Here is a 25,769-nt window from a genome sequence, read left to right on the forward strand (position 1 = left end):
ATCACCCAAGGCGTCCCCAACCCACTGAAATACTTCATGCTCCCCACAATTGGTTCCTCCCCCAACCTGCCATGCTGGGTCACTTCCTGTGCGAAGATCTAGCAAGCTGTCTCCTCTCCACTCTCAGCCGCACTTGTCCCTCTGCAGTTCTATTTTGGTGTGCGCAAGCATCACCCAGCACTTTGCAGGCCAAAATGGAGGTTCAGAGGAGTGGCTCTGCCCAGGCCTAAACAGAAAAGTTGGCAAAGTACAGGATGAATGTTGCAGAGCCTCTGCTGTTGTTCATAAAAGCGAACAACTGCTATGGTGCTGCAAGATTCATGGGACTTGTTCGTAAACACTAGGGGGCGCTGATCATGTAACTTTGTTTGCTAAGGGAACACTCATAACCCGGGAATTACCTATATATGCTTTATTTTGTGCTAGACATTTCTTTCAGAAAAATAAGATAGATTTTAATTTATTGTAGTGCATTTTAAAGATATAAGATATTACCTAGCAATCATTTTGAGCAAGAAATCTGTAATTGTTGCAGATGTCCTTTTACAAGATTGCACATTTTACATTTAATTCCATTCCAGTTCTGTTAGATCATAGGACTAAATCCCAATGATCGTATTTAAAATGATCTATATTTTGATTTTTTTTGTCTCCATCCCTCACACAGTTTATTCTTGAGCCTTGGAAGAAGGATATACTTTTAAAGAATATAACTCTGATTAGGCATATCTGGTCTTAGAAAGCATTTGGCAAGTATTTGAGCTCTGTTGAAGAAATGGAGAATGATAAATATATGTACTGCAGTAAGCCTTTGGTAGATATGAGTCACTACAAGTCTGTGGTTTTCTAGACAGATGTTGCCAACATAAAAGCTTCAATTTTTGGACCCTGGTCAAAGAGCTTTCTTAATAATTTACTTCTGGCAAAAGCTATACTTCTCAAGGACTGGGAAAATTGCATTTAGCCAAAGCATGGCAATCCTAATCAAGGGAGCTTTTAATCAAATCGTATGGAGGATGGAAACAAAAACCTGAGATAAATGCAAAGCTAACTACTAAAGATAAGGACTTAGAGAAGTGGCAAAGGCATAAGAATGCCCAGCATATCTCACAATAGAGTATTACTGAAGTTGAAATAATAAGCAATGTTAATTTGAGCTCCTGGTACAGGAAGGTAATAATTAAAATGCAAGTTGTTCAAAAATAACTGGTGCAAAAGAAAGAGAGGATAAATAATACGATATGAAAATATTTTGTGCACCCATAAAGAAATTCATGGAAATCAAGGTATACTATAGGCAAATGTAATCCCAGGAGTGGGAGCCAATGAATTTCCCTTTGCGTCATAATCATAATCACAACCTATAGCATCATAATGACGGTTTCTAACTGTTACATATCTTCGTGTTGGAGGGATAATATCCATATACTTCAGAAATGAGAATGTTTCCATGCTCCCATTCTTGGTTCACCCTAGTTCCTTGCTTCTGGCTGCCGAGGTTCCACTGTAACAATGGAATCTCAGTAGCTAGGATAATCAAATAAAGGAATCCAACTGCAAAACAGGTGGCATTAGGACTTTGGAAGGCAATAGCATTTTGTCACCATGAAAGCAAAGAAGCACAAAGAGAAAACTTACATTTACTTTCATAAATTCTGGATGGCAAACCACACATCAATCAGCTGGCAGTTTTTATGCACAGCAAGTGGCCAAAAGAACAAGAACAAGGTGCTTCTCTGCAAGTTCTAGCCTCAGAAACATAGAAACATATCCATGTTTATAATCTGAAATCTGAACTGATCTGAAAATAGTTGAATAGTTTTCTAGTACATTTGAAATTAACATTAGCAGAAGTGGGTAGCACATGGGTTGAACAAGAAGAGCCTTCTTTAGCTTTGTGGACAGCATTTGAAAAAAAAATGGACAGAAAAATAACCATGATATTGTAGCTAGGGACTGCAAAAAATTAATTAGTAATAGATTCCAAGTTTTCTAGTAGCTGCTGAGACAAACTTTACCTATAATACTTATACTGTACTTTACTTATAATATCTATCGTATATGGCTTAGGGATCGCTTCCTTTCTTAACATTGGAGATTGAATGAAGCAATATGAAGATGGGTAAGTTTAATTGAAATACGTTGACAATATTGCCTTTTTTCTTTGTTTGCAAATCCAACTTATTAAAACCCATAGATCCATTGGATGGTCCCTATGTCTTTTAGATTTTATTAGCGTGTGTACAAATGCAAAATATAACATTCTTTTCACATAACTATATGTAGATTTATAGCAATGGTTAAAAAAATAGATAGGTTTTTAGAAATGATTTATAGACCAACACCTTCTAGCAAAGGCCAGTGGGATTCATTCCAAGAGAGACAATGTGAACTTATTATCTGTGCAGGGAGACAAGGAAACCAGTCACTATCTCATAAAAATATTTGAATGGGTGAAATTATTACTTTAGGAGAGCGATTGCCCAGGTAAGATGTTGTTTTCTTAGTTGCTAAATTGTTAAGGGCAGCCATAACTCACTCTTCCTGACTTCATGAGTACATTCTGAGGTGTAACGCATCACTTTCTTCCAATAATAGCCGACAAGGGCTGGAAGATTTGTTTTCCCAGATGTGTTTCTTGTCTAGTTTTTCCTGATATTCTGCTTGGTTGTTTTTGTTTTTGCTTCCTTTTGCTTGTTTGATTGCTAACAAAGCAGCACACAACAACAGCGACAGCGGCATTCATGGTTACAGCTTTTGTTTTCAGATGACAAATTCATGCTCTACTGCCTCAGGAGCAATCTCTCTCTGGCTATCTAAATGTCTCTTGTGGGATATCTAGTGTAAATAATTTCAGTATCAACTATACCATAAGAACCGCATGTATAAGTATTAATAGTAGCTAAGGCCATCAGAAATGGTATTTGGGGAACTTCTGTTATAAACCAATTTCTGCTGACATTCATTTGAAAATGCTGAACTTACTGGTGCATGAAAATTGTTAGAAATATGATACATATTAATACTAGCTGTTCTTTTAACTGACTTTTAATTAAATTTATACTCCACTCTACTACAAACAGTACAAATTATAGCAGATTAAAAAAAATTAAATTATTTCAAGAATTTATGGACACACACAACATCTGAACTTGTCAAACATTGATATTTGTCATTTATTACTTGGACAATCATAGAATAAGAACTCAGAAATAATTCTTATTTTGCTACTAAGAGCCAAGTATAAAAACCAAGAGGAAGAAAGTAAAACAGTAATGACAATATTAATATCATTAATAGTAAAAAGTAGCAAAAAATGTTACAAGCTAATATGAGAACCGTGGGCGCCACTAGTAAGACTTCTGGGGGGTGATTGCTATGGCACAGAATTTTTCATTTTTGTAGACAGTTCTCGTCTGTCTCTACCTAAAGAACAAAACTTATGATCTAAATAATTTCTCTGATTTTTTTACAGTTTGCTCGTTGTTGTTGTTAGTTGCAAAGTCGTGTCTGACCCATCTCGACCCCATGGACAACGTTCCTCCAGACTTTCCTGTCCTCTACCATCCTCTGAAGTCCATTTAAGCTCACGTTTGCTCATAGAAACAACATTTTGCAATGCCTGGCTTTACTTTCAAAAATGCTGCTAAATAAAGAAAACAAACTACTATAGACAAAAAACCAATCGTGTTTTTCCCCTTGGATTCATAAATGAATAACTTTTACTAACTTTGACTAATGTTATCTGAGGATTTAAAGTCATCTTAACTAGAGATGGTACTGGCATGGGTTTTGGGGAAAAGTAGAACCAAAAATATAAATGGTAGAGCAAAATTCTAACATCAATGAGACCAGCCCTGTTTCTATAGGCAGTGTGATATTTGAAATACCCAGGGAGCATCCTAAATAAAGCACTTAAAAAGTCTGACAAATACAACCCATAGAGGTTGATAGTCCTTATAAATACCAATTTGAGATTTATATAAAACCTGGCTAGTTAATTAGTTCTAAATAATTTCAATGTAGCCAGAATATAGTTACCATGTTTGGCAACGAATACATTAAGGATAACCTAAAGAGCTAAAACATTCTGGGGAGAGGGGAGTCCTGAAATATTAAAAACTTATTCTGCTCAATTTGATTGAGCATCCTTACGCCCCTGTTTTGTAGTTTCTTAATGAATGCTATAGCTTTTTAAAAAAAGCTTTGCTCATTATAGTTCGAAGCAAAGGCCCAAAGCCCTCTTCCTTGGCTTTTTATAAATATAAATCGTGTCTGCACTGAAAAGCACAACCATAGGTCTATTAGCTAATTTGGCAGCATCCCCAAAATACTATTTTGGCATCAGATAGGAGCCATTACTCTGAAGAGAAGGCTATGGACTATTTAAATTAAACCAAATATTCTGATATCTTTTTGAGGTGGTCTATTAATGTGCTTTGAATCTGCAGAGCATAAGTACACATGTTAACTGTCGTCCCAAAAGTTGGAATATAATTAATCTGTGCTTAGTGATGCCTGATACGTATTTTTTGAACAGAATATAAGACTCGTCCTGCTGTACCAAGTCAACATCCAATGCTATAAGAATAATACAGATAGTCCTCAACTTACAACCACAGCTGAGCCCCAGATTTCTGCTGTTAAGTGAGTTTTGCCCCTTTTTATGACTTTTCTTGCCACAGTTGTTAAATGAATCATTGCAGTTGATAAGTTAGCAATCCAGTTGTTAAATGAGCCTTGCTTCCCCATTGACTTCTGTGAGAAGGTCGCAAGCAAAGTCAACAAAATGATCTTGGGCAAAATAATGGTCATACATATGAACCAGTTGCCAAGCATCTGAATTTTGATCACATGATCATGAGGATGCTGCAAAAGTTGGAATTGTGAAAAACGGTCATAAGTCACATTTTTCAGTGCCATTGTAACTTTGAATAGTCAGTAAATGAACTGCTGTAAGTTGAGGACTACCTATAACAGCATGCAATGGAGAAGGAGTCCATTGGAAAAATACTAGGAGTATACCAGTGAGTAATACACTTTAGTTCTTGTAGTTAAAACTTAATTCTTCTAGTTCCCCCCCTCCCCTGATCTTCTGTGCTAGTTCATTATGGCAGTGATGGCTAGATGGCAGTGATGATCAACTGCTTGATGATGATCAAGCAGAAGTTTGATTAAACCATCATGGCCACCATATTGAATTTTTTAGCATAACTTGACAACCTTGTAATGTAGACAGCACTGGATACAAAGGGCAGGCTCCTTTTCTCTTCCCTTCTGCTTCCTTATTATGATTCCCTGACTTATTTATTTATTTATTTATTTATTAAATTTATATACCACCCTTCTCCCGAAGGACTCAGGGTGGTTTACAGCCAGATAAAAACATAATTATATGATGAATAATATATAATATAATATATATATATAATATTATATGATAATATATAATATAGTATATAATAATATACGTATAGGTGTTTCTATAAATATTTTTGCTGTAATCTCTGAAAAAGTTGATATAATAATATGGATTATTTCTTACCAATTGAGAAAGAAATGTATATAATTATCAAGAGTGATTCTAATAAAGTTCTATCTTTAAAGTTTTACTTTTTGGGAAGAACAATATCCCAGGAGTTCTTTTTTTTGGATTTGCTAGCTGGACAGTTGACATTAACACTTCTAAAATTAATGATAATTTTGCCAAATCTGTTAAGCACATTATAATTCTCAAAGTATAATAACTTCTATAGTATAATATAACTACTCAAAGAGTTTTCCCCCATTTATTACTTTTTATCATTGTCTTGAATATTGATGACTATTATTATCATGTAACACATATGAGAACACAATATATTTATTTTTTTATTAGAAACATGACTTTACAAAGTAATGATGAATAAATGAGCAACATAGAATTTTCAAAAGAGACATTACATTGTTGACTGATTCTTACAATTTGGGCTTAACATCACTTCAAAAAATTTGAAATGTTTCGTAATAAACCTGCATGGCTCAATCAAATCACCCAATATATAAAACTCTACAATGTGCTTCCATTGGGAAGGTCAATAAGGTGCAACTTATGAAAGCAATGTTGCACTGGTATTATACAAGCTCTGTATCTTTTGGACATGTTGCACTATGTACCAATATCCTAATAGTCATCTACCGCAGGGGTCTCCAACCTTAGTAACTTTAAGGCTTGTAGACTTCAACTCCCAGAGTTCCTCAGCCAGCTTTGCTGGGTGAGGAACTCTGGGAGTTGAAGTCCACAAACCTTAAAGTTACTAAGATTGGAGACCCCTGATCTACTGCATTGTTTTCAGTGTTCATGTTCTTAATTGTTTGGCCAATGTTTCAGCTTGAAGCTGAAGTCCAAACCTTCTGATTGATAATCTAATGTAAGATATTATGCTTAACAGAAAGCAATACAAGCAATTCCTTAGCCTCAGTGTTTTAGAATCTGTAAATAAAATCATAAAGCTACATTTGCATTGACAACTAGTTGGAAAGAAACTCGTGCAAAGTTTTTAACATTTGGGCAATGTTGCAATGATACATTGTCTGAACTTAGTTATTGGGTTAACTAGTATACCCACTAGATATCATTATTAGGGCAGGAGTCTGAGACATGCTCTGAAACATCTAAGCCCCACACTGAAGCTCCAGCAATTTGGGTCATTCTACTGTAAATGTAAGTGAATGGTTTTTCCTTGAATCTTCAGCAACAGTTTAAGGATATATTACGATTATATGGCATTACATAAGTAGCCCGGATGCCACTGATTTTATATGTATATATACACATACATATATACAGTTATTCCATATACTGATGAGCTACAAAGTCTTAGTATATTCTTTAAGTGATGAAAAGGAAGGCTACATAAGTTGTGCTGCCTTATTTTAGCTCCATATTTATTTTTTCTCTTTATCATCATTTATTAACAGTAGAATCAATTTATTAACAGTATCAACAGTAGAAACCTTCAAATTTCTGGGTTCTATCATATCGCAAGATCTCAAATGGACAGCTAACATCAAAAACATCATTAAAAAAGGACAACAAAGAATGTTCTTTCTGCGCCAACTCAGTAAGCTCAAACTGCCCAAGGAGCTGCTGATCCAATTCTACAGAGGAATTATTGAGTCTGTCATTTGCACCTCTATAACTGTCTGGTTCGGTTCTGCAACCCAACAAGAAAAACACAGACTTCAGAGGATAATTAGAACTGCAGAAAAAATAATTGCTACCAACTTGCCTTCCATTGAGGACCTGTATACTGCACGAATCAAGAAGAGGGCCGTGAAAATATTTGCAGATCCCTCGCATCCTGGACATAAACTGTTTCAACTCCTACCCTCAAAACGACGCTATAGAGCACTGCACACCAGAACAACTAGACACAAGAACAGTTTTTTCCCGAAGGCCATCACTCTGCTAAACAAATAATTCCCTCAACACTGTCAGACTATTTACTGAATCTGCACTACTATTAATCGTTTCATAGTTCCCATCACCCATCTCTTTCCACTTATGACTGTATGACTATAACTTGTTGCTGGCAATCCTTATGATTTACATTGATATATTGATCATCAATTGTGTTGTAAATGTTGTACCTTGATGAACGTATCTTTTCTTTTATGTACACTGAGAGCATATGCACCAAGACAAATTCCTTGTGTGTCCAATCACACTTGGCCAATAAAAAAAAAAAAATTAATATAATGAATTGTTTCAACAGGATACTTCATTATAGGATGTAATATTTGGGACACCTTTTGATTTTCTAAATAGCTATATATAGCTTTTTTATTTAATCTAGTATTTGTAATATTTTACCTGCCTGCCAATTATTATGTGGAAATATGCACAGGAAGAGACTAAAATAAATATTTGGGTAATAATTTAATATTTATGACTGAAATCTTTCCTAGATTGTTATTTGTTTATACTTGATTTTTTTAATGATTTGATTTATAAAAGAGTTGAAATTAATTTTAATAACTTGGTGATATGAAAGAATGAAAACCTTAAGTATTTTAAACTTTTATTTCATACAATATATTCTGTTTGATCATCCACATCTTTTGATTCCATATTTAAATCCATACATTTTAATTTATTAACTCCAATTATTAGCTCTGTGTCTTTCTATGTACTTTATTTTTTTTTCCATGATTATTTTGAAGTTTTTCTTCGATGAGGCTGTCACATCTCTAGCAAATAAACTTTATAATGTTCCCTAATTATAATAGACCCATTAATATTATGTGTTTATATAGTTTTACTAAAGAAATGGATTCACCTTTATTCTTTTATGGTGCTGTAATTGTTAGTTAAATAAGTTTAGAAATGTAGATCTGAAATTCTTTAGCTGCATCCAGCTAAAGGCTTTTACCAGGGAAGGTTTTATTTAATGCCCTTCTTATTGGTTCAGAAACCAAACGTCTTTTAATAAAGATTTAATGTTCTTTCTATATTTACTAGCAATTGTGCTAAGCCTAATTGCTAATATTGCTGAAAATATGTTTGTGTCTTGATTTAGATACCATATTATGTTTGATTACATTTCATGTTTCAGATATGAAAACTGATTGCAGAAAACATGCACTCAGCTTTTAGGCATATTCGCCAACAATTTGGCTGCTGTGCTAAATTCATTGCAAGTAAAACAGTATTTACATTTGTATTTCTAATATTTAATATCATGCTGACTAATCCAAAGGCGTCTTACAGTGACTTACAAATGTGATAAAATAAAATACATAAGCACATATTCAAACAGCATAATGAAAACCCAAAGCAATATAAATTCAAATCAACAAGGTCAGTAAAAATTGTTCCAAACTCAGCAACCACACGACTCCTGAATAAAATTTGTTTGCTCTCACTATCATGTTTATTTGATGCTCATTCTGAAGACCTGATGATCTACATTTAAAAACACAAGCACTGTTCAAACTGTTAAATATTGTACTGGGAATAATATTAGTGCTTGCAATAAAATAAATAAATAGTATTGTAATTACTTTCATGGCATGATGATGCAGAGTCATGGTGAGAAAATGCAGCATCATGATGTGAAGCTACAAAGCATCACAGCTGGGGCTGAATCTTATCAGAGCTTGTTAGTGTTTTGTAAGCAATTAAAATAAGAAGTAGTAGTCTAAATCAATTGGCTATCTCCAATGTACTGTTAACTTAAGGAACTCTGTCACTTGTATTTAGCAGTAACTTGGCAATATTGTTCACATCACACATAGCTGCTACACTCCACTATTTCATGGTGATAGAAGGCATTAAACAGGAAAAAACAGAGTTGTTAGCATATTCTTTGTTCTTGTAATAGCAACAACATTAGTTGTTCAGTAAGCTTAAGAACGTTCAAAATACCTTCCAAATGAATGATTTACATCTATTCATATATTTCTGCTCTACAAAGTTATGTAATTCTACAAACTAACTAAAACCAATACTATGCAATATCAAACCACAAAGAGTTGGACAATTTACAACAGCCCTCAATAAATTGGTATCCACCTATAGTATTTTACCATTCTGTTTTTTTATGTTAGTATTAGGAATTAAATATTATAAGAATTGTACAACAAGAAGAAATGTAGGAATCCTTCTATTCAAACTATATTACAGCCAGTCAGCCATGTCAGTACAGGAATATTGCAAGCCAGTGGAACCCCAATTTTCTCTTCGTCCCTTGTATTTATTTTTCCACTGACACTCAATATTCTGTGGGTTTTGCAAGTCACTGAACATACACAGATATTCTGGAGTATGTGTGTATTTGTATTTATTTACTTGAGTAATATAGCTGCCAATTTCACATACGTGACTCTAGGTGATTTGTAATAAAATAGATAAAGCACATAAAATACACAATGTAAAAATAAAAGCAAACAGCATTCAAGTATCATAAAATGACACTCAACAAAGTGAAGCAAAAGGTCCAGACACAAAACCAAGTTTTCAAAGCCTTGTGAAAGGCCAGCAGGGTCAGGCACCATGGCAGAAAGGGTGCCCCTCCTAGACATGTCTTTGCCAACAGCACCTGTGAAGCATATATCTCCTGCCAAAGCAGACAAGATAACTCCTCTCAGAATTTATAGCACAAAACAGGAATGGAGAAAATTTAATTTTAAAAACAATCCTAAGTAAACAAGCTAAGTTTGCCAGGATGGAGATAAAAAGTCTTTTGACTTCAGGTTTTTCCTATATTCTGGGAGTTGAAGTCTCCACCTATCTCAAAATTGCCAAGGCTGAGGCATGCTTCTATAACAGATAACCCTTAGGTAGAGATGCAGGGATATGGAAATGTCAGGTTTCCTTGTCCTTTAATAAGTCAAAAAGTATGAAATTCATATTGGAGGAAAGTATATATATATGGGGTTTATGCAGCAGTGCATCTTGGACAAAAGGGGGATATTGTTTGCTGCAACTTATGAAGAAATGTAATATATTTTGGCTTTGGTTACTGCTAAGCCAAAAATTATAAAAGAAATTCCAAAACAAATTTAGTTGTTCAGAATAACTACTCTAGTCCTTATGGAGATTGTCAGTCATCCAGGTCATGATTGTCCCAAAGGTGCTTTTTTTCAAGAGGCAATTAGATTTTCTTGTTTTTCTTTGAAGACGTTTTGTTTCTCATCCAAGAAGCTTTTTCAGCTCCAGAGCTGAAGAAGCTTCTTGGATGAGAAATGAAATGTCTTCAAAGAAAAACAAAGTTCAGTTCCCTCTTGAAAAAAGTATCTTTGGGACAACTCCCGTAGTTTATGTATTTGAGAAGATCCAGACTGAAATTTCCACTCAGTGACAAATTTCTCTCTTACCTGTCCTTCCCTATCTCTGTGAACTTAGCAGTATGCGCTAACTGTAATGACTTGATCTCATAAGCCTTAAAACATAAAACAATGAAACAGGGGAAATACAAGTTTAGTTTGAGTTCCTTCTTCTTTATTTCTGGCCTTTGGGTCAGTGCTAGTTGGAGGAAGAATCAAACTAAGTTTTACATAACTATAAAGAAAGAGGTCCATTGCTAAGTTCTAAAACCAGTGGCTTCATCTTGCTTATGTGCCTGTGATAATAACTTGATCCACACTTGACTAAAACAGAGAGTTCAGAGTAATTTACAGAAAAGGGCATTTCCCTGGGAGTTATAGAGAAAGTACTCAGATCGACCAGAAAGAAGCCACGGGCAAAAGAAAACAAGAGCTTTTATTTGAATGTGGCTGTTCTGTAAGGAAGCAGTGGAAAAAGGAATCAAATAATATAGAAGTAAAAAAAATTAAACTAGCCATTCTGAGAACTGGATAGTGAGATCAAACAATTCTGGCCTGCAGGAAGACAGGGAGGAAACTCATTTGTCTCAGGCCTCTCATAAAGCCTCAGGAGACAGCCTTGGAACTGCAGTTCTTTTCAGAGAGTCACTATGTAATGAAAGGAAGCAGACATGCACTTCATTATCTCCTTGCTGATTTGGATCAGCAGGTGGCTTAGACTCGCTGTGGAGTAGCAATTTTTATATTGCTCCTCAGCAAATAACTTGGCATTAAGAGTTTTATGTTATATCGAGGAGTAACATTAGCATTAATGAATGCTAATAGAGCACTTTGCCCTGAGAAAACTGCCTATTTGCATCCACGTATCCAAGTACAAGGTCAGTGCACATAATGTTCAGGATTGTGACAGAAACTAATAAATTAAAGCTACCCCAGAAGCTGTTCTACACTTGCCTGAAAGTGCACAGTGGTGGTGAAAGTCAGGAAGAGAAGCAGCAGCCTACGAGGACTTGAGGGCGTGATATGTATCTCTTACCTTCCTCATCTTTTAGGTCGCAGTCCTTGGGTATTGTAACATTCTGAGGTGGATTTTCAGCCTCCCAAGATGGAATTGAAATATTAGCTCCCCGTGTTTGCAGAATTGTGTGAGACATCAGATCACATACCCAGATCATTCAATTTCTCTGAAGCCAGAGGATACCTCTCTCCTAGCAATATCCATCCAGTATATGCACTCACCTATGATTAACCTTACTTGGCCATTAAATGTCACAATTCTTCAGTACACATGAAGCTGAAAGAATATACGTTTGTCAGAAAAAGGTGACAATGAGAAACGTGAAATGACATTTTTTGTGTGGGGATGGGAATTGTTGTGACTTGGCTGTGAAAGGAAATTGCTTTTTCTATAAATCTTGGGCCTCACGGAATAAAGCACACATTTCTTTCCAACTGGAAAGCCATTCTTATTGACATAATGAAGGTAATGTAAGTTGTGACTTTTTGCAAACTCAGAGGGAAAAAAAAGCAATCTGCAATCTTGACAGATACGCTCCTTCCAGGATTCGCTGTTCACCAAGCGACCTCAATTAATTTATGAGAAGGACAGCAGACGGTGAACTCTCCAGCTCAGCCTTGGTGGTGAGGTCCCCGTCTGAATTAATGTTCTGGTTATTTAAAGAAGATTTATATTAAGCTTTTCTTTCATTCCAATTCCATGAGGACATTAAAATTGTAATGGAGGCCATTTGTATGCATTTGTTGAATTCAGTGCTATTTGTTATCCAGCAAAGAAAAAAGAGAGGACGGAGGAAAAAGATGATGAGACAGAAACACTCCAAAATTCTACAATCCATTAAAAAACAATACACAAACAAACAGAAGAAAAATATCTATTGTGGCTTTCTGATATAGTCACCATGTGAGGAGTAACAGGCTGGAAAAGCTGTCTCTTACATAACCTAAATCACCCTAGCAAATGTAATTTGGACATCTACTTCCAGAGCCACTCTATTCTAAATAAAGTTGTCCAAAAGAAACTTTCTCTCTTAAAGGTGCCTTACAACTGGGTATGAATATCCATCACTAATGATGGTGCAATTTCAAATGATGACCTTTATGCCTAAATGAGTAATCACCACCATAGTGAACACCACACATTGCATTTATAGTCTACCTTCTAATTATCCTGGAGAATATGGAAGTATGTATACATTATACAGTACATATACATACACACACACACACACACACACACACACAGATTTATATATACAGATTTTCCCCCATTCTCCATTCTGCTATTTATTGCAATACTGGATTTAGAGAAAACAGGAGAAGAAAATTTATTTTCAATCTCAGTTAGTAACATGGGTACCTTAATGGAAGTGGATCTGGAAATAATTCATTGTTAAGGTAGATGTAAAATATTTGATCTAAATAGCTACTAATTGTTATACCTTTGCTATGAAACCATTTCCTTGTTGGGGTAATTTTGTTACACTTTAATAGACATTCAATGGCTCTTTTCATTTGTTCATGAAGCATTAATAAGTCTGCTACTGATAATGCAAAACCTAATAATACCTGGGCTTTTTAATGAAACCTGCACATAAAAACATGGCAAGCACTTCACTGAGTAGTTTCCTAGATTAAAACAACATCCTTTATCTTACTTATTTCAATTTATGCCAACTGAACAACCATTTGCAATGTAGAATGCAATTGTACGAAGCTCAGAAACAATTCAATGCGGAGCATGCAAAATTGAATTTCGTATTTCTGGAAGGTAGAGAGGTTACAGGAAAGAAGTTCTTGATAAGTTTAAAAAATTGATATCAAATTGCATCATACCAATATGTATTCGTTTGCAAAATATATTTGCAATGCAAAAGGAATTTATTTATTTGAGCATGATGAAATAAAGAACACTCTATCACAATATCCTGGAAGTCTTTTTCAAATACCGCAGCTGGAGGCAGTGGTGAAATTCAAACGGTTTGCTATCAGTTCGCTGGCTGCACATGCACGCTGCATGCCAAATGCACACTACATGTGCATACGCAGCGTGCCCTAAACACGCTGCATGTGCATGCAAAGCATGCGCCAAATGCGTGCTCTGCGCACATACTCAGTACGCACCAAAAGGAGGCTTGGGAAGGTAAGTAGAAGCAAGGGGGGATCAGCTGTGGCGCATGATTTAGCTTTGCTAGAAAGCAAGATTTCCTGTTTTCTAACAAAGCTAAACCCCGCTGCACAGCTGATCATCGGAAATACTGGTTTGCCTGAACTGGTAGCTTTTTAAACTGCTGGTTCAAGTGAACCGGCAGCTAACTACCGGTTCACCTGAACTAGTAGCGTTTTTTTTACTACTGGTTCGCCCAAACTGGAGCGAACCGGTAGCATTTCATCCCTGGCTGGAGGACCCTAGTTCCTTTAACAGTGCTGTCTGATGCTTGTTCAGACAGACTGGGATGTGCTCTAGTTTTCTCTAGTGTTTCAGGCATAGATTTTTCTACTAAAACTAATAAAAGTACATTACACCAATATCGTGGGCTCTGAATTATTACCAAGAGATTTCCAGGTGCAATTTAAATTGTTGATTGTACCTTATAAAGCAATAATGGCTAACCTTTTCTGGACTGAGCACCCAAAGCGCGTCCAAACCCCCAAAATGCAATGCATGTGCTGTCCCTGCACATGTGCTTCACCCCCAATGCATGCATGCATGGGCCCCTGCATGCGCCTCGCCCCCACACATGTACGGGAGAGTCCTGAAGACCAGTTGGCCAGCGGGAGGTGTGCGTGCATGAACAGTGCAGCTGAACTGGGGCGACCGCTTGCCTGCCCACAGAGCGGGCGCTGTGTGCCACCTGTGGCACATGTACCATAGATTCACCACCACGGCTAAAGACTGTTAAATGGTTTGAGGAAGAGGTACCACCAGGACTGCCTTCTTCAACTAGAACAGTCCCACCCAATAAAAACATTTTGTGGAAAATTACTTGTAATTCTGTACTGCCATGAAATTAGCAGGCTAAGAAGATGTGCTGTCGTGTCCCACTCCTCCGCTGACGGCCGGGTCAGGGAAATCCGAATCAGGCTTGCCTCTGCAGCTCTGCCCAAAGTCCTAGCAAAGTCCTCAGAGCAGGCAGGAGACCAGTAAGTGACTTCAGCAAGATAAGTTCGACTTTGCCTGACTCAGAGACTGCCAGAAAGCAGATCCTTTATATAGGCCATGGGGTGTGGCTCCATGACTCAGCACTCATTAAGGCCTGCCCCTCCCTTCCTTCTGTTGCCTCAGCCTATCCAATCTTCTGATGCAAGGGTCACTCCAATCAGCTGTTGGAAGTAAACTTTCCTCAGGCTCACATGCTGTGGAGGAGGGGGAGGGGTCTAGCTGCTCCGTTTGCCTGGGCATGGAGCCAGGGCTGGGGCCGGGGGATGCTCCCTCCTCTGCAGCCTGCTTGGGCATGGAGCCAGGGTTGGGACCGGGAGGTGCCCCCTCCTCTGCAGCTTGTCTGGGCATGGAGCCAGAACTGGGGCCGGGAGGCATACATTCCTCCGTGTTTGGCAGCAGATAAGCAGACCCCGGCTGCGGTGAGAGCGGACAAGACACAACATGTGCTTGTATTGTGGAATAGTCTCCTCTAGTAAATTAGATTAACTCAGGCACTCCTTAGCCTTCTAGAAGCAAGTTAGAACATTTCCCAATAAAGTTTACTTAATAAAATTAGGTACTTATTAAGGATTTACATAGTTTAGATTTAAAAGTTTTATTGTTTTTATTGCTTTACATTATTATATATTAGCTATTATCTGTATCATGGAATTTTATATATATTTTTATTACCAAGAGACACACCCTGCGCATGCGCAAGATGGCAGCGCCCTGAGGATCGGCGTCGGCGGTTTTCGCGGCTCCATCGAGAAGGCAGCGCCCCTGGTCGCCTGCTTAGCCGCCCATGCCCCCGATCTGCTGTTCTATCTTTCGGGCAGCCGTGGGAGAGGTTTTCGGATCTCTTAAGCCCCACGGTTGCCGGGAACGGATCTGGGAAGGTGAGCAGCGGATGGCGGCGGCCATGTTTGTGGCACCGGCGGGGGTGGTGAGCCGGCCTGTTTTTACTCCAGCCGTGCTGTTTTGGGCCCTTTCCCCCGGCTGCGAATTCGAACTGCAGCGGGGGGGGAAGTGGTGAATTGGAGCAGCAGCAGTTCTGGCGTTTTGGACAGCTTTTGCCACTTTCCCACCTTCTGCTTCTGCTTTGGTTGTTTCCATCATGGGGCTTTGGCCACGAAGGTTTCATCGATTTACTCTTCTGCGGCCTTTATTCATCCTGGCGGCCTACTGCGGCCTACTGTGGCCTGCTACGGCCTGTTACGGCCTCTACTTCCTTTTAGGCGTCCCTGTTTCCTCCGGTCCTTCGGCCCCTCGGGGGAGGCCTGGCCTTTCTGGGAGGCCTCCTAGAGGTTTTGGAGAGACTTGGAGAGACCTGGTCTCTGGATCGTTCTGGACCCGGACATTTCAGGGGATTGGCGATGGAGATGGAGCGACCCCTGGCTGGCATGGCTGGACGAATTTGGAGCTGGTTGTCGGACGACTGCCTGAGGCCGGCAGAGAGTAAGACAACTGGAGCTACCCTGGTCTGTTCCTGGCCTGTTCTTGTTCCTGACACTGTGATATCATCGACAGTTTCTGTCGTGTCCCACTCCTCCGCTGACGGCTGGGTCCGGGAAATCCGAATCAGGCGTGCCTCTGCAGCTCTGCCCAAAGTCCTAGCAAAGTCCTCAGAGCAGGCAGGAGACCAGTAAGTGACTTCAGCAAGATAAGTTTGACTTTTGCCTGACTCAGAGACTGCCAGAAAGTAGATCCTTTATATAGGCCATGGGGTGTGGCTCCATGACTCAGCACTCATTAAGGCCTGCCCCTCCCTTCCCTCTGTAGCCTCCGCCTCTCCAATCTTCTGATGCGAGGGTCACACCAATCAGCTATTGGTAATAAACCCTCCTCAGGCTCACCTGCTGTGGAGGAGGGAGGGTCTAGCTGCTCCGTTTGCCTGGGCATGGAGTCAGGGCTGGGGCAGGAGATTCTCCTTCTGCAGTTTGTGTGGGCATGGAGCCAGGACTGGGACCGGAGGCATACATTCCTCAGTGTGCGGGAGCAGGTAAGAAGGCCCCGGCTGCTCTGAGGGCGGGCAAGACACAACACTATCCCTCACCGCAGGGCCCTTCCCCCGGGGCTGACGATCGGGATGCGGTCGGGCCGGGTTCTGCTCGTGGAAGGCCCGCACCAGGTCCGGGCGTGACGCCGGAGGCATGGCCCCAGGTGACCCCGGTCCCGTACCCTTGCCCCGCCCCCAGGTATTGGACGCGCCCCTTCAGCCAGCGGGAGTCGCGTATGCTGTGCACCTCGTACTCCTCCGCCCCGTCCTCGTCGACAGCGACGGGTGGCGCCGGGCGCCGGAGGGAGACGGCGGGCCTCAGGGACCAGCAAGGACCGATGGAAGACGGGATGGATCCGCATGGAACGCGGCAGGGTCAATCGGTAGGCCACCGGATTGATGACCGCCGACGGGAACGGACCGATGAACGGTGGTCCAGTTTCTTCGCCGGCGGTCGGACGGGAGATGCTGTGGAGAGCCACGCGGTCTCCGACCACCAGCGGGGTGTTGCCCGTCGAACGATCGGCGACCGCTTGTAGTCCTCCTTCGCCCGATTCAGCTGCCGACGCACCATCTGCTGGACCGCGTGCAACTCGGAGAGAAAGGACTGTGACTCGGGAACCGGGGAGTCCGGGGGCGCCAGACGGAAGAGCCGCGGATGGTACCCCAAGTTGGCCAGGAACGGGGTGGTCTGGGTGGAGGTGGGGTGGGAGTTGTTGAATGCGAACTCCGCCAGGGACAGGTAATCGCCCAGTTGTCCTGCTGTTGGTTCACGAAGCACGGAGGTACTGTTCCAGGACACCAATGATCTTCTCCGTCCGCCGTCGGTCTCCGGATGGTGCGCCGACGACAGGCACACCTGCACCTCCAATGCGGCCATCAGGCTCTTCCAAAAGCGGGCCGTGAACTGCACCCCACGGTCCGACACCACCCTGTCCGGCAGGCCGTGGAGGCGGAAGGCGTGCTGCAAGAAGAGACGGGCCGTCTTGGTGGCGGTGGGCAGCCCGCGGCACGGGATGAAGTGTGCCATCTTGGTGAGCATGTCCACCACCACCAGCACCGTGGTGAACCCGAGGGGCGGCAGGTCCGTCAGGAAGTCCATGGAAATCGCCCCAGGGTCTGTCAGGAGTCGGCAAGGGCTGGAGGAGACCGGGAGGGGCCCCGTGGCGGCCTTGGCTTGCCGGCACGGCACGCAGGGCGTCACATAGGCATGGACATCATGCCGCACCCGGGGCCACCAGAAGGTCCGCGTTACCAGGTTGAGAGTCTTGAAAAACCCGAAATGGCCCGCGGCAGGGTTGTCGTGGCACTGGGTCAGGACGAGGGACCGGAGCGGCCCCGTGGGCACATACAACCGCCCCCGGAACTTGAGTACGTCGTCTTCCAATGTCCACGGAGACGTGGGGCCCGCCTCCGCTCGCCGCTGCTGGGACCAGGCGTCTTGGGGCTGCGCCTCGCACCTGGGCCCGTAAGTCCACCGGTTCCCGGGCGGCGGCCAAGGCTTCCGCCGGCAGTACAGTCCGTGGAGGAAGAGGGTCTTGGGCGCTCAGGTACTCCGGCTTACGGGACAGGGCGTCCGCCCTCCGGTTGTGGCCACTGGGGATATAGGTGACGCGGAAGTTGAACCGGGCAAAGAACAGCGACCACGGATCTGCCGCTGGTTCAACTTCCGAGCCGTGGTGAGATGTTCGAGGTTCCGATGGTCCGTTCGGACCTCCACCTGATGCCGGGCCCCCTCCAGGTGGTGCCGCCACGCCTCGAACGCGGCCTTGATAGCCAGCAACTCCTTTTCCCAGATGGTATAGTTGCGCTCGGAAGGGTTGAGCTTCCGCGAGTAGTACGCGCAGGGAAAAAGAGTGCCGCCATCCGCCGGGGCCTGTAGCAGCACCGCTCCGAGGGCGACGTTGGAGGCGTCCGTCTCCACCACGAAAGGCCGGTGCGGGTCGGGATGTCGCAGGATGGGCTCCGTGACGAAAGCCTTCCTGAGAGCCGTGAAGGCTTCCTCCTGCGGGGGACCCCACCGGAACGGGACCTTCTTCTGAAGGAGCTGGGTGAGCGGAGCCGTCAGCGTGGCGAAGCCCGGGATGAAGGTCCGATAGTAATTGGCGAAGCCCAGCAGCCGCTGGACATCCTTCACCCGACGCGGGGCTTCCCAGCTGCTCAGGGCCTCCACCTTGCGCGGGTCCATGGCGATCCCCTCGGGTGAGAGGATGTGCCCGAGGAACTCAATGGACGACCGGAGGAAAAAACACTTCTCCAGCTTGGCGTAGAGCTGGTGCTCCCGCAGGCGCTGCAGGACCAGGCGGAGGTGCTGGAGGTGACTTTCCCTGGACCGGGAGTAGACCAGGATGTCGTTCAGGTAGATCACCACGAACCGATCCAACATGTCCCGGAACACATCGTTCATAAAATGTTGGAAGACGGCGGGGGCGTTGGTCAGCCCGAACGGCATGACCGTGTACTCGTAGTGTCCGTACCGGGTGCCGAACGCCGCCTTCCACTCGTCCCCTTCACGCATCCGCACCAGGTTGTAGGCCCCCCGGAGGTCGAGCTTGGTAAAGATGGAGGCCTCCCGCAGCCGGTCCATCAGCTCCGGGATGAGCGGCAGGGGGTAGCGATTCCGCACCGTGATGGCGTTCAGCCGGCGGTAGTCGCAACACAGGCGCAAATCCCCCGTCTTCTTTTTTACGAAGAGGACCGGGGCCGACAGAGGGGACTTGGAAGGCCGGATGAACCCTCGGGCCAGATTTTTGTCCAGAAAGTCCCTGAGGGCGGCCAACTCGGGCTCGGACATGGAATACAGGCGCCCCGTGGGCAGCGGGGCGCCGGGTTGCAGGTCCACGGGGCAGTCGTAGGGCCGGTGCGGGGGTAAGCGGTCCGCCTCCTTTCGCTGAAGACGCCAGGGAAGCCCTGCAGCCCCGGGGGCAGGGCGCCGGCGGGGGGGAAGACGCCCTGGCCGGCGCAGGTGTGGCGGATGTGGTCGACACACTGCAGGCTGGGAAACGAGATGGCGTTCCGCGACCAGGCCACCTGAGGGTCGTGCGTCCGCAGCCAGGCCAGTCCGAGGATCACTGGGAAGTGGAGGTCCGCCGTCACGTAGAAGCGAATCGCCTCCTCGTGGTCCCCGATGGCGGGGCGCAAGGGCTGCGTGGCGGTTAATGGGTCCGGCCACCAGCTCCCTCCCGTCGATGGTCTCGACGCTCATCGGAGGGTCTACCGGAACCAAGGGGACACCAAAATGGTCCACGAAGGCCCGGTCCATAAAGTTCGTGGTGGCCCCCGAATCTACCAGCGCGTGTGCCGGGATCCCTTCCGGCCGGTCACCCACCCACACCCGGGTGTCCAAAATCAGGTGCCGAGGGGGCCCGGGGCCCACGTCGGCCATGTCTGGCGGGGGCTTGGTCCGTGCCCGGCCTAGGGTTTCCCCTGGGCCGGGCCTGCCCCGTTTCCCGACTGGCCAGGCCGGGATTCGGGACGGGCGACGTGCTCCGCCGCTTCCTGGGGCATGCGGCGAAATGGCCGGGCTCCCACAGTACAAGCACAGCCCCTTGGCGCCCGCTCCGCTCCTGGGCCCAGGCGAGGCCTGGCTGCCCTAACTCCATGGGCTCCTCGGCGGCGCCACGGCGCGGGTGGCCCGGACGGGTCGGCACGGGTCGAGGGAGGGCGACGGTCTTTGACGGTTGCTGGCGGCGACAGGATGGGCGTTGCTGGAGACGGGTGTCGAGGCGCAGGCAGAGGGGCACCAGGTCAATGAGGGTCCGCGGCGCCTCCACCCGAGCCAGCTCGTACTGGGGCTCTTCCGAAAGGCCCTCTTGAATGCGGCCCGCTAGTGCCGTGTCGTTCCAGTCCGAATCATGGCACAGCAACCGGAATTCCGCGATGTACTCCCGGAGGGGGCGGGGCCCTTGTTGGATCTCTCCGAGGCGCCAGGCAGCCGTCTGGGCCCGCACAGGGTCTTCATACATCAGGCGTAGTTGCCCCCAGAACCCTGGTAGTCCGCCAGCAAGGGGCTGTCCCTGAGCACCAAGGGCGTGGCCCACTGCGCAGCCTGGCCAGACAACAGGTTCATCACGAAGGCCACCCTGGCCCGGTCATCTGGAAAGTCCCCCGGCCGCATTGCCATGTAGGTCTGGCACTGGGCCATGAAGGCCGGGAACATCTCCATCCGTCCTGAGAACTTCTCCGGCACCGGTACCGGGCTGTGGCGCTGAGGAGGAGGAGGAGGAGGAGGTTGGACTGCTGGGGCATTCCCAGCAGCCAGTTGAGCAGTCAGCTGGGCGACTTGCTGTTGCAGTTGCTGGTTGTCTGTTTGTAGCTGCTGCACAATCAGCGCCAGCTGTTGCTGATCCATCTTGTAGATGTGTCAGGAGTCAGGCAAGATGTCGTGTCCCACTCCTCCGCTGACGGCTGGGTCCGGGAAATCCGAATCAGGCGTGCCTCTGCAGCTCTGCCCAAAGTCCCAGAGCAGGCAGGAGACCAGTAAGTGACTTCAGCAAGATAAGTTTGACTTTTGCCTGACTCAGAGACTGCCAGAAAGTAGATCCTTTATATAGGCCATGGGGTGTGGCTCCATGACTCAGCACTCATTAAGGCCTGCCCCTCCCTTCCCTCTGTAGCCTCCGCCTCTCCAATCTTCTGATGCGAGGGTCACACCAATCAGCTGTTGGTAATAAACCCTCCTCAGGCTCACCTGCTGTGGAGGAGGGGGAGGGGTCTAGCTGCTCCGTTTGCCTGGGCATGGAGTCAGGGCTGGGGCAGGGAGATTCTCCTTCTGCAGTTTGTGTGGGCATGGAGCCAGGACTGGGACCGGGAGGCATACATTCCTCAGTGTGCGGGAGCAGGTAAGAAGGCCCCGGCTGCTCTGAGGGCGGGCAAGACACAACAGTTTCCTGGCCTTTTGTGATTCTTATGGCCATTTTTTACCCCTTTGTGGGTTATCAGGAACTGAGGGGAGACTTGTCTGGGAGACAGCAATTTACATCGTTGATGGAAATGAAACACCAACCCCACCCTTTCTCTCATCTTGAGGACTTGGCTTTGGACTCTCTCATACTATTTTATCCTGCACTTAAGAGCTCATATTCATCACCAGAACAACTAGACACAAGAACAGTTTTTTCCCGAAGGCCATCACTCTGCTAAACAAATAATTCCCTCAATACTGTCAGACTATTTACTGAATCTGCACTACTATTAATCGTTTCATAGTTCCCATCACCAATCTCTTTACACTTATGACTGTATGACTATAACTTGTTGCTGGCAATCCTTATGATTTATATTGATATATTGATCATCAATTGTGTTGTAAATGTTGTATCTTGATGAAAGTATCTTTTCTTTTATGTACACTGAGAGCATATGCACACAAATTCCTTGTGTGTCCAATCACACTTGGCCAATAAAATTCTATTCTATTCTATCGGACCGAATTAAGACCTTGGTCCGGATAGTGTCCAGGAGATACCATCATGACTGTCTATTTTGTATTATTATATGTCCGTCCTTAAATGAGAATTAATTTTATATTATCTTTTTAGCCAATTTCGAGATGGAGCCATCGTTTCGCCGATTTTTATTATGCGGTATTCCTCAATTGAACTCTTGCGCCTGCGAGGTGCCCCCGCCTCGCAGGAATGGCCCCCTACATTATCGAGGGCCAGCCTCAATGACAGGTCTTGGGTCCCACAGAGGTGGCATGTGCGTAAAAAGAACCTGTGGGGATTTTTAGATAGGGAATTTTTAAGGGGAGGGAGGGTAAGGGCGGGTGCTGGGGGTAGTCCGCCGAGGGAGGGGCCAGTCACTGTGCGTGCTCTCGGCGGGGTTTTAATAGGTCCGAGGGTTCTGGGGGAGGGTGATGTTCCTGATGATGAGGGTGGTTCCATCTGTTTGGTTAGTGGGAGAGGCAGATATGGCGGAAGTGAGGGCAATCTCTGCCAATCTTCCAAATTTTTATCCTTTTTAATTATAGGTATCATCTGGAACAGAAACAAAATCTAGGTAACACATTCATTTTAATAGCAATCCTTCCCAATAGGGATAACTGCAATTTCTTCCAGCCATTCATATCATTCTGAACTTTTGCCATAGCAAGTCATAATTATTCTTATAAAGTTTCTTGTTCGATGAGCTAATATAGACCCTAAATATTTAACCTTTTTACTACCTCAAATCCTGTCATTTCCTCTAGTTTTTGTTTCTGTTGTATAGACATATTTTTAATTATCACTTTTGTTTTATTCTGATTTATTTTAAATCCTGATACCTTTCCATATTTATCAATTACTTCCAACAAAATCTACTTGAATTTATAGGATTCATTAACGTAACCACTACATCATCTGCAAAAGCTCTAACTTTGTACTCATATTGTCTAATCTTAATTCCTCTATTTTCATTAATTCTCGTATTTTATCTAATAATGGTTCCAGAGTCAAAACAAACAATAATGGTGATAAGGGACATCCCTGTCTTGTTCCTTTCGCAATCTTAATAACTTCTGTCAAACTACCATTTACTATAATCTGTGCTGTTTGCTCTCCATAAATCGCTTTAATTATTCTAATAAAACAGTCTCCAAATTGCATTTTCTCTATTAATTTAAATAAAAAATCCCAATGCAATCGATCAAAGGCTTTCTCTGCATCCAAAAAAATAAGTGCCGCTGAAGTATTCTTCTTTTCCAAATATTCCAATATATTAATAATCTGTCTAACATTATTCCTCATCTGCCTCCCTTTTATAAAACCAGATTGATCAGTATGAATTCTTTGTTGTAAAACTAACATTAATCTATTTGCTATTATTTTACAAAATCTTATAATCATTATTTAAAAGTGAAATCGGCCTATAGTTACCAGGTTTAGAGCAGTCTTGCTCCTCTTTGGTATCAGTGAAATAAAAGATGTTTTCCATGACGGGGTATTCCACTCCTAATTGTATCTGATTAAATAATTCTTTAAGTGGGCCTAATATTTCATCCTGTGTTTTTATAATAAGTTGCTGTAAGACCATCTGTACCAGGGTTTTCCCATTTTAATTGTTTAATTGCCTCCACTATTTCTCCAGTAGCTATCGGCGGTTCAGCTCCTCCTCTGTTCTAATGTTAGAATATTCACCTTATAATCTTTCAAATAATCATAAATGTCCCTATCCAATATTTTGTCTTTTGCATATAGTGCAGTATAAAATTCTGAGAATGCCTTTTAATTTTATCCTGTTGATATGTCTCTTTACCTTTATATTCTATTTTTGTATGACACGTGCTTTCTGTTTCTTCCTTAAATTATATGCCAACCATCTCCCAGGTTTATTTGCATTACAAAAGGTATTATGTTTAGCATATTGTATATTCGTTGCCACCTGGTCTGCCATTAACATATTAAATTGACTCTGTAATATTTTATAGCCTCTTTAAGTTTATGATCTTGTGGGTTTTGAATTAATAACTGTTGCTTCCTTTGAATTTCTTCTTCCAAATATCTCGCTGCCTTTGTTTATTATTCCTTTGCCTGTTGTCCAAATAAAATCAATATCCTCTAATAAACGCTTTGCTCGCTTCCCACACAGTTCCTATAGGTGTCCCTTTGTACATATTAAAATCAAAAATTCTTTTAACTGTTTCTTACAATAAGTTACATTATCCTCATATCTAAACAGATTTTCATTCAACCTCCATGTTCTACCACCTTTTTCCCTTGTAATAATTCCATCCATACTGGGCTATGGTCAGTTAAACACCTCGAAATATCTTCGTTTCTTCACCCTAGAAAGCAAGTCATTAGAAATTAAAATAAAATCAATGCGTGAAAAGATTGATGCCTATCAGAAAAAAGTAAAATCTCTCTCATCTGGATTCCGTAACCTCCATATATCTCTAAACTCAAAGTCTTCCATCATTTCAAAAAGATTTTGGTAATTTTGCATGTATAGGTATCTTCTTGGAGGAGGTTCTCTTATCCTTCTTGTATCAATTACTCCATTCCAGTCTCCTAATAAAATAAACGAACTATAATCCCAGAGGGTCAACCTCTCATGTAACATTTTGTAAAACTTTTCTTGTTGCTGATTAGGTGCATAAATACCTATCAACAAAGTCTTTTACATCTATCACCAGTTCAATAGCAATAAATCTTCCTTGAATATCTGCCTCAATTAACTTAGCTGGTATATCCTTCCTGATATATACAACAATTCCATGCTTCTTTTCCAAAGCTGATGCAACAAAATGGTTACCCAATTTTGAATTAATTAAATATTTTTGGTCTGATAATTTTATATGTGTCTCTTGCAAACAAATCACATCATTTTAATTGTTTCAAGTAGTGAAATATTTTCCTTCTTTTCTGAGCTGAATTCAAGCCATTAACATTCCATGACAAGATTCTATTTGCCATTACTGGCCTCCTGAAGCTTTGAAGCAGACAACGGAAGCTCCTCCTCCGGTATCTTCCGTCTAGCTCCTCCCACAGCTTCCATAATGGGATCCTGACTTTTACTTTGAGACTGTTGCTCTTCTTTACGCTTAAGGGCTCCTCTTGTCACCCTTTGCTCTTGTGGTTCCTCTAATACTGGCAGCAATAAAGGCTCTTGGGTCACCACGCCTTCTTGAGTCTCTTGAAGTTTTTCTATCACTTCTATTTCGACTTTCAAAACTGTAGAAAGAAAATCCTTTGCCTTTAAAACAGTGTCAATTCTATATCTCCTTCCTTGATAGAATAGTGTCAGTCCAACTGGCACCTCCCATCTGAATTGAATCTGATGTTTTTTAAGTTCTTGTGTAAAAAAAGCAAATTGCTTCCT

The 25,769-nt window shown here is 43.1% G+C and overlaps 1 protein-coding gene across 6 annotated transcripts in view; it reads left to right on the forward strand.

Moving 5' to 3' along the window:
- Positions 1 to 25,769, forward strand: part of DCTD (dCMP deaminase) — a 117,378-nt gene that overhangs the window by 88,186 nt on the left and 3,423 nt on the right. For 3 of the 6 annotated variants that reach the window (XM_058192848.1, XM_058192847.1, XM_058192849.1), the window contains one exon: positions 3,476 to 6,200. The exons of 1 other annotated variant lie outside the window; for it this stretch is intronic. In XM_058192848.1, coding sequence (XP_058048831.1) covers positions 3,476 to 3,650 — 175 coding nt within the window. In that variant the 3' untranslated portion in view covers positions 3,651 to 6,200. Of the gene's footprint in view, positions 1 to 2,070; positions 2,123 to 3,475; positions 6,201 to 6,980; positions 7,879 to 25,769 lie in introns of those variants that run through there. 2 more of the 6 variants (XR_009156279.1, XM_058192851.1) reach the window with 2 other exon arrangements.

Source organism: Ahaetulla prasina, chromosome 8 (genome assembly GCF_028640845.1).
Source record: "Ahaetulla prasina isolate Xishuangbanna chromosome 8, ASM2864084v1, whole genome shotgun sequence".
In the NCBI taxonomy this organism is placed as follows: Eukaryota; Metazoa; Chordata; class Lepidosauria; order Squamata; family Colubridae; genus Ahaetulla; species Ahaetulla prasina.